Here is a 15543-nt window from a genome sequence, read left to right on the forward strand (position 1 = left end):
TAACCCCTACAGTCCCAATTGCATTGAAAGAACAATCCTGGCTCTTCTTGCATATTACTCATGTAAACTGGAAAGATTTTGCAGGTAGATTTGTGAAATAAATGTTCTTTTCACACCTGTTACATAGTAATTTTGAAGTCTAAAGAAGACCAGCAAAATAGTACCACTGTTAATTGCTGCCTTTGGTTTATAGTCACTTCGCAGTGCAGAGCAGGCATTTTTTTTTAGGGTCCCATTTATTACAGTGAAAGGACCCCTAGGAACCTGAAGCAGAAACAGTCATAAGAAAAAAGTGGCTGAGAGCTGCACATCTCTTAAGGTTATATAGGAATTACTTATATTATTATAACTTAACTGCAGGTTTCAAGGGCACAATTTTACACTTCAAATTACACCCATAAAGTAGGAAAGTGGGGAAATGGCGAAACTGAGGAAAAGCACATTAGCTGAGATAATAGAGTGAGAAAAGCGTGCCATCTGAGTGTTGTCTCAGTTTACTTCATTACAGTTAAGTGTGTTTTACCACTCAGCAGTGGCAAAGCTGTCCATTTTTCATTTCCTTCTTTAAAAACTGCATGTGGATAAAAATCCACAAAAGTAAATAATGGCAGACTTGTAAAACAAGATTTTAAAAAGAATGTGTTTGTAGATGATATAATCCTCTTATCTGTTTAGTAGGATTGTAACTGAAATTATCTTGCAGTTTATGCGTTCTGCAGCAAATAAGCAGTTCTTAAGTATTAGAAAGGGTTTTTTTCCATAAAGAAGGTGTATTCTGTCTGCATAGACAGAAATTAGAGGTTTAGATTCCCTCTTGTTTATGTGTTTGTGCTTGTAATCAATGACTGTTTTCAAACTCAGTTGGGTAGATTAATTAGATTATGTCTCTACCAATTCAGTAAACACACAGCTAGATTAATGGCTTGGATAGGTTTCCAAAGAAGTGTTCTTTCCTGTATGGCAAATAGCCATAAAATTCTCCCTGCCCTGACTATGATACTTCTGTCTAAGGATATTTGGCTTTTACTAGACTACCTTCTTGCAGCTGTTGTATATGGGGCGTCTGTGTGCTTTTCTGGGGAAGCAGCTCTCATAGTACTGAAAACTCAAAGCAGTGTTCAAACGTGCTTATATCGCTATCAACAGAGATCAGTGAGCTTCAAAACTGATTTTAGGAACAAAAGTAGAGCTATATGCTGAAACATGTTCAGAATAACATGTTAGTAATAAGTTTACCTTTGTGTATAGCTAAGAAAGAATAGTAATCTATAGTATCTGATATTTTTCATGCAAAAATTTTATTAAAGCTGTAGCCCTCTTTCAAATAATATAAAAATTTCTGTATTGGCTGCTATTATACCAAAAGATTCAACATAATGACTTCCATGTAAAATTGCACAGTCAAGCCCTTATTACACAGTATTGTATTATGCATGACTTTTTCTAATGCAGGAATGAAAAACAATAGGAGAAGAAAGTGCTGCAAAGGACATGCAGCCTTCACTGGTTATTAGGCACTGTGGTGTACTTGCATGCAAATCCCAAGCTATTCATTGTCGAAACTCCAGTACTGTGCTGTGCAAATTGCAGCTATGTAAAGGTAATACATAATAAGGGAAGAGTAAAAAAGAAACTTATGTAACACAGTGAAGTGAAGAATACATACCAATCTGTAGTATTTTAGAGTGACAAGCAAAGATTTTGTATTTAATTGAATGCTGAGAGCATCAACTAGTGTAAATATTTACTGTAATATAATTGCAAGGATTAGTCTTATTTGATAGTCCACAGTGATGATGCTTGTCAATGATACTTTAAAGAAAACTGGAGGAATGTAACTAAAATTATTTGAAGAAGGGATGCTGCATCTTAGGAGGCAGCTGTGATCTAAAATCAGTGTGATGCAATTCCATATCTCGTATGTTTTGCATATAAACAACTAGAGTAATTTTTTTCTTTAAAATTGAAACTGCCCTAACAGACCTACAGTGTAGGTTTAATAAATATCCTAAAGGTTTCTGCAGAAAATTTGGTAAACATTCTGTTGCAATACTGTTAAAGAAAACAGGACAGCATCTTTTCTTCCTAAATGCACCAATCTTCTAAGCCTTTTACAATAGTATTACTAGTGTAAATCAATCTTTCCATAGATTTCCGTATTTCCATTTTTTATATTCTAGCCTGGTAAAAGTAAAGATATGAAACATTATTTGAACTTAATTTCTCACTGTTACCAAGCAGTGGGTAGTTGCCAGTGCCATCAGGCCTGGGATGAGCACCAACAACCAAGGTGCTTAATCAGTGCATCCTGGATGTTCCCCTGTTAGCCAGGGAAGGCATCTGGTCTGCTCCCCCATGCTGCCCACTCCTCCTGACTGCAAAAGCAGGTTTGACTCTTGCCATATGCTCAGAACAACAGGTTTGGTTGATTTTTCTGCTTCAGCTGTGGTGATCAAGCTCCCAGACAGCTTTATTACTCCTTTCCCCGTTTCTTAACCCTCTTTTTTTTTCTGCCCTTGTACCTCCCTTCCTCCATCCCTGTCTTCTCCCAAATAAACAGCCCTGCCCATAATTACATTTTCCTGGTTGGTCCCACTTCTGCTACATCCATGTCAAATTGAAATTTGGTAATTTTAGTAGTTACTGAGGGACAGTTGGCCTTGCAAGACTGCTGTGCAAAAGCTCCCCAACACTTCCTTCCAACTATCTGTGAAGTTCAGCCATTTCTCACATAACCCTCTCCTTAGCCACATGCAAAACCCAGCCATCCCTCAGGACACTATCTGTAACTTGTGTCAGCTTCTTATGCTGTTAGCTGTCACATCCAGCAACTTGTCATGCCACGTTCAGCACTTTCCCATGTCCTGTTCCATTAGCTGGACCTCAGGCCAGGGCCTGGTGAATGGCTGAGTCCTTTGCCCGCAGCCCCAACGCTCACAAGTTTGCCTCTAGAACCAGCACTTTAAAGATGCCCTGTTGCATGGTTATAAAGTGGTGCATGTTGCCAGTGGGACTCTTTGGGGAACAGAAAACTCAAAGTTTTTCAATCCTTTTCTGGAAAACTGCAAGCGTGAAACTAGAGTTCTTTGCTCCCAAGTGCATTTCATTTAATTCAAGTGCAATGAAATAATTTCCTCGCATCTTCCCTTCCCAATTGCATAAGCTCCTCTTTTTTGTAGTGTTAAAATGCTATGAGTTTTACAGTGTAGGCAAAGACCTGCTCCTTACAGAAAAATAGAAACAAAAGAAAAACTTGAGGGTAGGAGCAACTTTGAGAGAGAAGCAAAGGGAAATAAACAGCTTACTACCAATCCAGATTTGAAAAATCTTTGAAAAGAGGGAAAATACATTGCCATAGCCACAGTGCTGTTTTTCCAACTATGCCAATACTGGATAAATAGTGAGAAACAGGATTTCTCAGGGGTTTGTTGCAGGGAGAAGAGGAGGCTTATGTTAAGCTCATCCTGTCATTATACAAAGTTCTGCTGTATTGCCAACATAATACTACTACATTACCAGCAGTCTAGTGCAAACTTAATTATTGATATCCTGATAGCCAAATTCTACTACCTCTAACCTAATTTCAGGCTCTCTAGCTTTATCCAATATATAATATCCAATTATCAAAGCTATGATGTATTATTACTGCTGGTAATGCTACTGTCAATTTGTCTTGGCTTCACTATATGGTGGTGGGGTTTTTTTGTTTTTTTTCCCACAAGTCGCTGAGTACACTGAATTGGGTTGTTAGTTTAACAAGATCTCTGGAGAACTCTTCAGTGATGATGCATGTGGAGATGCTACAAAGCCAGAAAGCAGTTTACTACCAAGCAGATACCAGATCAGTGGGAAAGAGTCCAGAGTTCAACAACAAAACTGAACTATGAGAACAGCTTATTAGAATATGCTTTTGCCACATTTTAAAAACACGGAACAAGATAAGAGGTAAAATCATTACGTCACTGAGATCAGTGACGTGGTTTCTGTTGAAATAAGGGAAGTGATCATTTCCTCCTATGTGTCAGTTGTGGGTTAATTAAATAAGCTTCTAGCTGTGTTCCACTGTGAATCACACCTTTGTTAACACTGGGAAAATTAGTTTATTTTCTTAAAAGTGTCTCTTAAAATGTTTATGAAGTATAATGTAACCTGTCTCTTTATTCCAACTTCTCCTCTAGTTTGTGAGTGCAAGACATGTTCACATTTGCCTGGGAAGGAAACACTGAAACTAGTAGACTGCTACCATAGGTTCTTTCCCAAGACATGAGCGATCCTCAGTGTTTCCATATTCCCAAGTATAAACTTGATGTGATTGTAAATGTTAAATATTAGTTGATGTTGCGAGACTTATGATCTTCTCTCTTTCCAGGTGGGCCATGCACAGGTACAGCTCATGCCTCATTAACCACACCAACCAAAAGATCTTGTGACTCAGGTATGTGCATTTTGTGGAGGTTGAGGAGTTAGATTTTGCATAATATATAGCTGTATGATTATAGTTTAATAGTCAAGGGTAGTAACTATACCTGCAGAATGCTAACTGAAAATAAGCATTGTTCATTTGCTGTCAGAAATACATACATATATACATATATATTTATATACACACATATATAGACGTGTATATGCATATATAGAAGGTCCACATGGGAGAAGTGCAGATAAGCTCACCTCAGACTTTGGTTAAACATAATTCTCTAAACATACTACATTTTCAGGTAATTTTTGTAAACATAAGAAATGCAGAAGTCATCAGTTTGATTTAAGTCTAATGATTGCTATGCTACTTTGGAAAGTCTCTGTTGAAAGGCAAAGTATGAAGTAGAAAACCGTTTGGAGTACAATTGACTTTCCTTGACTGAAGACAGAGCTTAGGCAACTGATGTTTGCATTAATTGAGACTAAACGAAACCTGATTTAGATCCTTTCCATGATCTTATTTCTCCTTGGATGGTGTAGGTGAATGGTTTCTCACAGAGCTAATGATAGTGGTAACACGTTAGGTCATTGCGAGACTGAGGTTTCTGCTTCTGCAGCAGATCTGTCGTAAAGAATCATAGGAGTGCTAATGCGGGCAAGCAGCCAAATCCAGGTTGGCTCAAACCTTTTTCACACTTGGCAGTTTTGTAGTGGGTTATGGCAAGCTCATATGATCCTTTCCACCCACACTGTTGTGGGAGGCCATAACCTTAAGTGGAGAGGCAGTAGCAGGCGGCTAGGGAGTGGTAGCTTCTAACCATCTGTAACTGTTTCCAAAGTAATTTTTGCCTATATTTGCATTTATGTAATGTAATTAGCTGTACTGAGCGCAGAAAGGAAGGATATTCCTGTTTAGTTAAGGTCCCCTATTCTTTCAGGAGTTTAAGGCAAACTTCCTCTGAAGTCATTCTTTCAAAAAGTATTTCTCATGTTTTCAGAATACTGCCAATTTATGGTGGTTTTAGTTACTGTATTTTTAGCTGAACTGTGGTTTTTCCCCGTATGCATTTATTAGCTTGCAGCAAATATGTGATGATGAGAATTGGCTTGGTTCACAACAAAGGAAGGTTAAGTAAGAGAAGCCACGTTTCCTTGTCCTTGCTGCAGGAGCAGAACTTTCCAGAGATGCATAATGATCTATGACAGTGCTGTGAATATTGTTTGTCAAATAACTTCTAAGTTTGGTACTGTAAGGTACTGGGTCCAACTCCTTCAGAATTTGAGGACTGTAGATTTTCTTTTTTCTGTAGACATGGGGGCATACCTATTCAAGAAGGAAGGTTTGCCACTGTATCCCTTGCAAACTAAGCTGCTTTACTCGTGGTATTACCAAATTGTATTTTCTTTATATGTTATCTGTTGTAATGTTTAACTCAAATTTCATTGGAGGGTTATTAAAAAGTTTTTTTATGATGTTATAGATACTGAAAACTGAGATTAGTATTTGAATATTTTTTAAATGGGCTCGTGATTAACAAAAAAGTAAATAAGTTCACTATTTTCAGTGCCATATGGGAATAGCAAAAACTGCTTAGATTAAAGCAGATGAAACTACTGTACATGATGAAAGTGATCCATTAAATGGTTGGGTAACTTTCCTCAGTAGTTCTCTTATTTCCACTTTAAGCATGCAGGGATCAAACATTAGTATAATATGTTCGTGATTTCGTTTGTTTAATAAGAAAATAGAGATTTAATCTGGTGCCACAAGTTTCACCTTCAGTCAACTAAACCAAGTGGTTTTACATGGCTTTATTGCATCCTCCTCTCCTCTCTTTTTTTCTTTTTTTTTTCCCATCATTTGCTCAGCGATTCTTCATATTTTGTCTGTAGTCCCTTACACTTAAGTCCCTTATAATAAGCCTGCTACCAGGAGATAACCTTTCTTTTGCAAACTTGCTTTTTCAAATGCAAACCTTCAGTGCTATTTTAAAAAGAAAGTTTTCAAAGAACATATTTGGGAATCTAGATAAATATGGGAATTGAAAAGAAAATATTGGTTACAAAATATTAGCCAGAAATAGTATTTAGGGATGATATCTTCAGGCTGAAGCAGCAGACTGTGTAGCTGAATATTTCACCTTACATTCACTTCAGCTTAGACTCACATGCCTAGAAAGTTATTTAAGTGAATACAAACAACATTGGTCCATACTACACATTGTGTGTAAGCCTCTTTCCTATACTAATTCTACATTTCATCTGCTCTGAAGAGCTTTGAAGGAAGAATATTTTGGTGTGAGCTCAGCTGTATTAAATTTTGTTTCCCCTTCAAGCATAGTTTGTCCCCCCCGCCCCCCCCCAAAGTCTGCTGTATACCAGTATTTGAGACAGAAAATCAGAAATTTAACCTATTTATGGTGCATGTAGGTTCCTTTCGGAAGAATATTAAGGAAGGAATAAACCTTTATTATATTAGCATATAATGTAACCACTGAAGAAAGATCAAAACAATCAATCTGTCAAGACAGAGGAAAAGAAGTTCTTTTAGAAAAATCGTTTTTACCTCATGCACTTGTCAACTTTAATGCTGGAGTTCTTCAGACAAAAAAACTTATTGTGATACCAAATGGTGTCCTCCTCTTTCCAGGATCATTTCTGTGGTTGAAAGAGTATCTGTATTCCAAAGTGTGCCCGCAGGACAAGGATAGTAATGCAAAGATGAGTTAAAGCCTTGGAATCATTAGTTTGGACGATGCCCCAAAGATTTTGGAGAGCCAGTGGTCTGAAGATGGCACTATGGCCTGGGGTATAGGGTTTTTTTGTATTTTGGTTTATTTCTTAATGGTTAAGTAGTAATATTATGATTAATTGCAGATGCTGTTACCGTGAGGCTTATTCTATTCAGTAGGTACAATGGGATACACATCCATATCACATTTATATGGGTGCCTGTGTTGTGAAAGCACAGTGCTAAGTAGTAAATTAGTTGTCTTTCTCTGCTGTACAACTTAAAGATGATTAAATATGCAATTCAAAACAGCCAGATTTTAAAACATTTTCATGCAGCTTAAAGAATTCTGGAAAAAAACAGTGGAACTGTTTAAGTGCCCTCAGATAGTTTTTAATTGTGCCTCAGAGTGCATAGTAGCAACAGGCAGATAAAAAGCGGTAATAATACAATCAATCCATAGATTAGATCCATGAAGTTGGTGAATTTTTAAGTTACTTATTTTATTTCTCAGTAGTGGTTCATGAGAACCTTAATATTCTATATAGATATATGTGCAAATAGCTCACATTTTATGAGACTGTCTGTCCTAGATGGGTATGGTGGGTTTTACAGTATACGAGATTACAGTATCTGTCATATGCCGTATGCTTTCATAGTTTAAAGCTTGAGTCCGGAAGATGCAGAGAATTCTTCCACTGCTTCAGCAAAGCAGCTAAGCAGGTCTATAGTCCTTTTTGAAGTTTAAGGTTTATGTTTTGATTTTTGTTTGTTTTTTTTTTTATGTATACTAAGGTGTGTGTGTGTGATTGTAGCCATGCTAGAAATCTAAACACCATGAGGTTGAACATACACTGTCAAGAGGACAGCCTTTTTTAGAAAGGACAGGCTATGGTAATAGGAATCATGTGAGATCAGCCAGAGCCAAATACAAGAAACCATTTCTTCATAAGAATTTTTTTTTTTAAAATCAATCCTTATGTGACAAGTAAGGACAAAATATCTGATCCTCCATTACGTAGATATTTTATTGCTCTGGTGTGGTAAGTGGCAGAGCAAAGAATATACAAAAGGTTAGTGAGGGGTTTTATAGCATTTAAACAATTCTGAGTATTTTTTGTTATTGTTCCATGGGACCTTTAAGGTGCTTTTTAAGGTGTTCTACAGTGTTTGACTTTGAGGGCATTGTGTTAGAAAGCCAGCCTTCTTGGAGCTCTTTCACCAAAAGCGAAGTAATGATAGAACAGCCTTCGAGCAGCATTATAAATCATCTGCCCTGGCAATAACAGTGCCCATTAGAGACTTTTTTTTCTCTTTTTTTTTCCCTGCTCCATTCCCAGCTGTACTAATAGAACAGCGCATCAAGCAAGGTTGTAAATAAAAGTTATTACCTAATAGGTGGGCACTGAAGTAGAACGGACAGGAGCTGAGGCATGGAGGCCTTATTACTGCTCATCAGCAATTATAAACAGGATAAAGTGTCTGGGACTTGCACTGATGCAGCAAAGGCTAATAGGGACTGGGAGATGACACTGTACCGTGATCAGGTGATGTATGTTGATGGGCTTTTACTACCCCATCTTGCCGCCTGTTTCTGCGGTGTGTTGTATAATCTGTTCTGTACTCCCAGACTGATCTGGATAGACAGCTCGGTTTTCTCTCCTGCTCAGAGGAGCTTGGTATTTGTTGCACATGTACTTTGCATTACTTTCTGGTGTTGGTTATCAATGAGCCTTCTCAAAGTGTTAAAATTATTGTAGATTAAAATCCTCCTAATGGTAAGAATCATAATAGTCATATCTGTAAACAATTTTAAAGACTTGCTGCAATTGTAGGATTTATTCTCAGTATCATCTTGTTAACTTTACAGAATCACTGTCATTCATTAAGAACAGTGGATACGGTCATCTGAACTGTTTTTTTCACTAAATAAATTCCCTTTATTTTTATACTAAACGCGTTATAACTAGTGTGGCTGGAGAATCCAAAGAGATGGGTTTGGGGTCAACATATGGAAAAGTTTGTTAAAAATCAGCTGTGATTGCGATGTTGTGATGATTCTTGCCTATGAGTTATAAAAACTTCAGTTGTTCTTGGGAAGGTTTTTAAGAGCTTGTTAGCATGCAGTAATTGGTAATATTCACAAAAAAGTCTTTCCTGATCTTTCATGTATCATAGAGAGTCTAGCACATTTCTGTGGGAGTGAAAAGCCAGTTCTTCAGCAAACCAAAGAGGAAAAAAATGCCTTGAAATTTAGCTTTTACTGGCTTTATTTTAAAGAGCAATTTTGCAAGCATCTTGATAGTTCATATATTAATCACTTGTGCAGTTTACTTCTGGACTAGGTGACCTCCAGAAGTCCCTTCCAACCTAATTTTTTCAATGTCACTAGCAGAGAACAAGTATGATCTGAGTGATTAAAGGTATTTAGTCTCGCTTCAATAGTCTTCACAGCACTGTATGGGCTGGGGGACTGGTAAGTCCTGGAAGTACAGGCAAGCAGCTAGTGCCTGAAATACTGAAGGAAAGGGGAGCCAGTGCAGACTCACGGAAAGGTGGGGTGGTCAAAGCACTGAGCTGGAGAATAGTCCTTGCTGCAGGGTTTCGGTGGGCATGACCAGGAAAAGCTAAGCAGGTTTGAATACGTAAGAAACTCTCCTGCCCTACATTTAATGTTCTGAGCATCCTATTGAACAGTCTGTGCCACTGCCCATGTCACTTTCCCACCAGCTTTTATTTATGGCGTGATAGGTGATCATCAGTCTGCTTTATGAAATTGTACATTTTTAAGACCATTATGTTTTACAATTCAGATCTGACCGCATCGTTGTATTAAAGTATGAGTGAATTGTGACGAAGTATTGTTGAAATAGTAGAGTAGATATTTTATTCTGTCAGTATATTTTTGAATAAAATGAAACAATTTAACCTTAAATATTCCTCTTTAGTGGTTTCATGCCATGAGTAGTTTTCTTAGCTGTCAAGAGTTGTCTGGGATCAGTTAACTGACCTTTGACAACAGACACATAGTTGTTATTAGAAAATATTCAATATACCACCTTTATTAGTGGTATATTATTTGGTATTATATTATTTGGCTGTGTGCTCCCACCAGTTCTGAATTCTTTGTCTTGTTACCAGCTCTCCACCCTGACGCTGCCAGAAAGCCGCTCCTGAGCAACAAGCTCAGCGACTTTCAAGTAACAATTCTCGAGTAACAGCTCCAAACTTGAAATAGAGCACATCTCCATTAATTTCAGGGACAAAGAAATTAAGGTTGCATGTCTTGCATTTCCCACCTACACCCTCTTCCTAAAACTTAACACAGGTATATATTGGAAGTATATTGGAACAGGAGTGGGGGAGCCTCGGGTTTGCTTTACTTCTGTTTGGGTTAATTTGGCTTGCCTGCCTTACCAAGACAATATGGAGAATGTAGCAAAGGATATTTGTGACCATTAACTTCGACGTGGCCAATATCCAGTTGAAAAAAATCTGTCAGGGACTCTGCTGTTGCTGGCTGGAAGAGTTGAGTTGATTTTACCTCAGAGTGTTGCAGTTGTTAAGCAGTACCTTGATTATGTATCCAGATCAGGATGGTAACAGTCTTACTAGTGAGCTCAGCAAATGAGGCATACTACTTTTTATCATTTTAAAGTAGGTATTTTATTGCACTGGTGATTTTTTTTTTTATAACCAGTTCAGCATTAAATAACTGTCCTGAAGCACTTAACAATGTGCTGCCACTTTTTTGTGCTTTTGTTTTTTGGCATTGTCTTTAATTAAAATGTATGTAACATAGGAACCACCCAACAGTTCTGTTACTGCTGCACTTTCTAATGTTGGAGCAGTGCCCCAAAGGTTTTATTTGATTCTTGGTTAAGGCCTCTCTTCATACTAACGATTTCCAAGAGCATCAGAGAGCTTTAAGTACAAGTTTTCACTATTTTTCATTTAGAAATTAATTTTCAAGAAGGCCATAAAATATATGGATGTAATTTTAGAGTCTCTTGGAAATCTGTTTGTCTGTTGAGCCTTAATAAGAAGATCCCTCTAATGATGCATTTTTTTAGTAAGATTATGTGAAATACGTGATTCCCCAAGCTTCATGTTGTATGCGTCTGTGTGTGTGTTTGTGTACACAGGGGAAAGCGTGCATCTTACTACAAAACAAGGGTTTTATTAAAAATTTGTATGTTGACTGATTGTTGTGTAAACAGGTTACCTCTTTTTCCTACTGTAGTTCCAAATTATTATCTTGAGCATAAACTTTAGGGAATAACTAATGAGACCAAGATCTTGGGGCAGGCTGATAGAAATCTAGATGTAAGACAAAATGCAGTGCAGGTGCTTTTGCATCCTCTGAGCTTCATTGATCTGTTCATCCGACCTTCAATTTGAATTAGTATAGATGCTTCCCAAATATCTGCTTTCAAAACAGTAACAATTTCCCAGTAAAAGAGCTTGATTTCTGATTTACTGTAGACAGCAAAAAGGTGTACAGAAATTTTATGCTATGAAAAGGGAGACTGCTTTTTCCCCCCAGGAAGATTGCTAGAAAAAAGTAACAATCAAAGTATGAACTGATTTTTAAGCTTCATTTAAAACACCTGAATTGAAAACAAAAAGTTTGAACATAGGTCAGTTGTAGGTTTCATAATCTACTGTTAATGCGTTCAGTAAAAGTTTTATCAAAATGCAAGAACTTTTTTTTCTTTTTCTTGACCTTACTCAGATAGTCCTTGGAATGACAGTCTCTCATTGCAAGATTTCTGTTGCTAGTGGCATTACTCAGGTTTTGCAATTAATGACAGATAAATTTTTTGAAAGATAAATATTGAAAATACATATCTTTTACTAGTAGCAGTCAGGAATACTTTACAATGCCTCTTTTGAATCTGTGGCTTAGCCTTGGAAAACCCTCATTATTTCAATGTGGGGAGGGGAGGACTAAGAAAAACTCAGTGTGTGAATGAAAAACAACAGAGCAAGTAGTTTCTGTACAGAGCTGGGTTTAGGCTATTAGTTTGAAGAATTACCTTCCCGAATACTGTATGCCATCTGATTGATGAGGACATAGCTGGAGTGTACTATTAGAAACTCAAAGCAGAGCAACATTGCTTATTTATGGCCTCTTGAGTTCACTAGCAAATATGTAATATTTATAACATTATCTATTTCTTGTTATTTCAATAAGAGAGTTTCACAAAGCATGAGGGCTCTCATTAAAGTCAGTGTAAACACAACTAGGATATTACTAACTGCTTTTGAATTTTCCATTTTATCAGGACCAGTGTAAGCTTGTTTGTATGTGTTTGTACAAACATATTTGTATATGTAAATATACATATTCGTGTACGAGTGACTGGTATTCAGATACTGTTGAATGGCTGGGATGTTCATGATTTGCCTTCACAGCTTTTTCAGAATTCTTCACCATTCTCCCTTTCCATCCTATATATTCCTGTGTTGTAGCTTTTTTCTTCTTCCTCTTGTTTCTGCTTTTCCATAGCTCTACATTTGTGCATTATTCCTTCACTTAATAATCCTGTTCTGATTATTTAGGCCACTTCCTAAAATATTACTTATTCTCAGTCTTTAACTGTCACTAAAATGTGCCTTTGTCCCTCTTCCAAGCTTAATCCCAATCCTAGGTTTTCTTTTCCTCCAAACTGGTTTATGATCTCATATTTTAGCAACTGCATCTTTTAACTATTTGAATAACAAGTTGCTAAAATACATAATTTAATAATGAGAAAATAAATTCAAATTAACACCAGTAAGAATATTTTTGGAAAGCTAATAACTTTAGTTTTGTCTTTTGCCCTTTTCAAGGTTTGTTCTTCATAATAGTTTGAACATGAGGGGCGTGAGATACTGTTTGTCAACTATAAGAATTTGCCTTAGCATCCTTAGACTACTGTTGAGCTTCTGCTCTGCATAAAGTGCCCCCAGCAGTCAAGTTGCCACATGAACTCAGTCTTGTGCCTGCCAAGTCTAATGGTTGCTTTCTGTGCATGGTTTTGCTGTCAGCAGCTGTTTTTAAACAAGCTCTTCAGCTGTTTACACTTGTAAGGAGAGATGGATAACAAGAACTAGCCCGAGCACTTAGCTCCAGCCTTTTCTGTCTTCACCAGCTCATCTGCTGATGTGGATTGCAGAGGTTTACAGGCTGCTCATGTGGGCGCAATGCAGGAAATGAGCCCTGCTGGAGGAGTTTCTTAAATACACAAGGTCATTTCTTCAATCAGCAAAGTTACGGGTGGCCGTTGCCTTATGAAATGTCTAAGCTAATTGAAATGCAGTCTGTTAATCCATCAAAAGAATTATGTAGTGCCTGAATACATTTTAATATGCACTTGATTGAATCAATTGGGTGTATAAGTAAAAATATGTGTATAAGTAAAAATGTTTAAGAAATAAACTTACCATTTCTATTTCCTCTAGTCGTACTGATGTCAGAGAGCGCGTATGGGGAAGGGAGTAATGCAAGAATTTAACTAACAAACAGTTTCTAGTACAGGAGCCTAAATATGAGATGACCAACTAATTCACTTTACAATTAATTTAGCAATTATGAAACTTATTGACAAGAAAGGAATATTATGATAAGACACTTTTTGTAGTTATAACTTAACTAAAATGCATCAAGTATCTTACATAGTTTACTATTTGCCTAATACTATTTTCAGCTTTTAATTAATTCCTCTAATGGTAATGGCGCTGGGTTAATCTGTTTCATTTTGTTAGTAACCTTAGTAATGGGCTTACATAAGAATTTTTGAGATGCATCCATCTGTAATGTTTTAAGAAAAATTGAGGAAAATTCACAAAGCAAAGGAACGTCTCCTGAGCATGAGCGCTTCCAAAGAGGTGCGCACTGAGGTTTCTGACGCAGATGCAGGCTTGATTGCGGGAGGGGGTGAGATGTTCACCTCAAAGTAAATACCAGAGTTTCAAAATCACTGTTTCCACAGTATTGTGTAAGCATCAGGGAGGAACAGGAATGGCCACAGCTGTTGTCAGACTCAGTTCATAAGATGCTAATCTTGAATTTTTGTTCCTTCATTAATAATGAATAAGCAAATCCATTTTGGAACAACTGTGTTCATTTTAGGTCCATTTGAAAAATAGAGGAGATAATTTAAAACAGTGATTCTGGTAAATGCGATAGTAAAGATCAGTTAATGAGGCACTTTCCCCTCAGATGATATTTCTAATGCATAGTCACCATGCCAGGGAATTAAGTAATCCCTCATCTAAAGATGGAATAACAGGAAAAATACCTAGAAAGCAACAAGGTATTTCTCAAGTTATGTGCTGTTCTGTAGTTATCGTCTGCGACTCTGTGAGTTTCTTCATGGGCAGAGGTTTTAACAGCCCAAGCGCCTTTTAAAATGGTTTGCGAAAAGATGGCAGTGATGTGTGAGGATTCATCAGTTATTGCTCTGACTGAGCTTTGGACAGGCAGGTGAGGTCATGAGCATGTGTCAATCCGTCAGTGTGATGGGTGCTTTACAGAAAAGAAAAAAACAAAACTGAAAACCTGACTGAGTGCCTCAAAAGCTGTCATCAAACCAGAAGTTAAACAGATTCATCTCATTCTTGGAAGCAAGCAGCAGCAGAGGAGGCTTCCTTGTCTCCTGCTACTTCCCCATCGCTCCTCTCATCCCCATTACATTTCCTCAGCACTCTTCTCCCTGCCAGGCTTACGGCTCCCTCGCCCCCTCCCCAAAACGTCATGGAAGAGCCAGGGTGGTGGTTAGGGAAGCCACGTGTGCACAGCCTGCCAACGCCACCGTGACAGGAGGTTCAGGGAGACTGGGAGTCAGCTCTGACAGCCCTAACGCTTCCCTCAGAAATTATGAGGGGAGAACATGAGTAATGAAGACAAGTACAGTGACAGTAAGGAACAAATGCGAGTTTCTGTCCGAAACATAACCATTTTTAAGAACGCTGCTGTTTGTTTCCAGTCAAGCCTCCAGTTTAAATCTTGCACTGCTAAATTACTGCCTTCACTCAGTTCAAATGGGAGCTTGACAAAGATGTTGCACTCAGAAGAGTTTGCATTCTCACATACAGATTAGAAGTATACTTATTTCATAACTCTGAATTAAAATTGCAATTGGAGAGTGACAATGGCAGAGTTGCTCTGGCTGAGCAATTTCCGTGTGAAATTTTGGGGATGACCTATCTCTGTTGCTGTTTTCCTTTGTTTTTCCAGAAAAGCTTTGTGATTTTGACTCCTGCAAGTAAAAGGAAAACATTCTTCTCTTTTTCTCTCTCTATTTTTTGGTTTAGGAACAATACTAAAATGCATTTTGAGAGTGAAAATGTGTTTTGTAAAAGTAATTCCTGTTGCACGAATCATCCCTCCGAGGAGAAGCCTGTCA

The 15543-nt window shown here is 37.6% G+C and overlaps 1 protein-coding gene across 3 annotated transcripts in view; it reads left to right on the forward strand.

Annotated features, from left to right (window-relative positions):
* ZFAND3 (zinc finger AN1-type containing 3) overlaps positions 1–15543 on the forward strand; it is a 152302-nt gene that overhangs the window by 108185 nt on the left and 28574 nt on the right. For all 3 annotated transcript variants that reach the window (XM_064509528.1, XM_064509529.1, XM_064509530.1), the window contains one exon: positions 4370–4435. In XM_064509528.1, the coding sequence (XP_064365598.1) occupies positions 4370–4435 (66 nt within the window). The remainder of the gene's footprint in view (positions 1–4369; positions 4436–15543) is intronic.

The sequence above is a fragment of the Dromaius novaehollandiae genome, chromosome 3 (assembly GCF_036370855.1).
Source record: "Dromaius novaehollandiae isolate bDroNov1 chromosome 3, bDroNov1.hap1, whole genome shotgun sequence".
NCBI lineage: Eukaryota > Metazoa > Chordata > Aves > Casuariiformes > Dromaiidae > Dromaius > Dromaius novaehollandiae.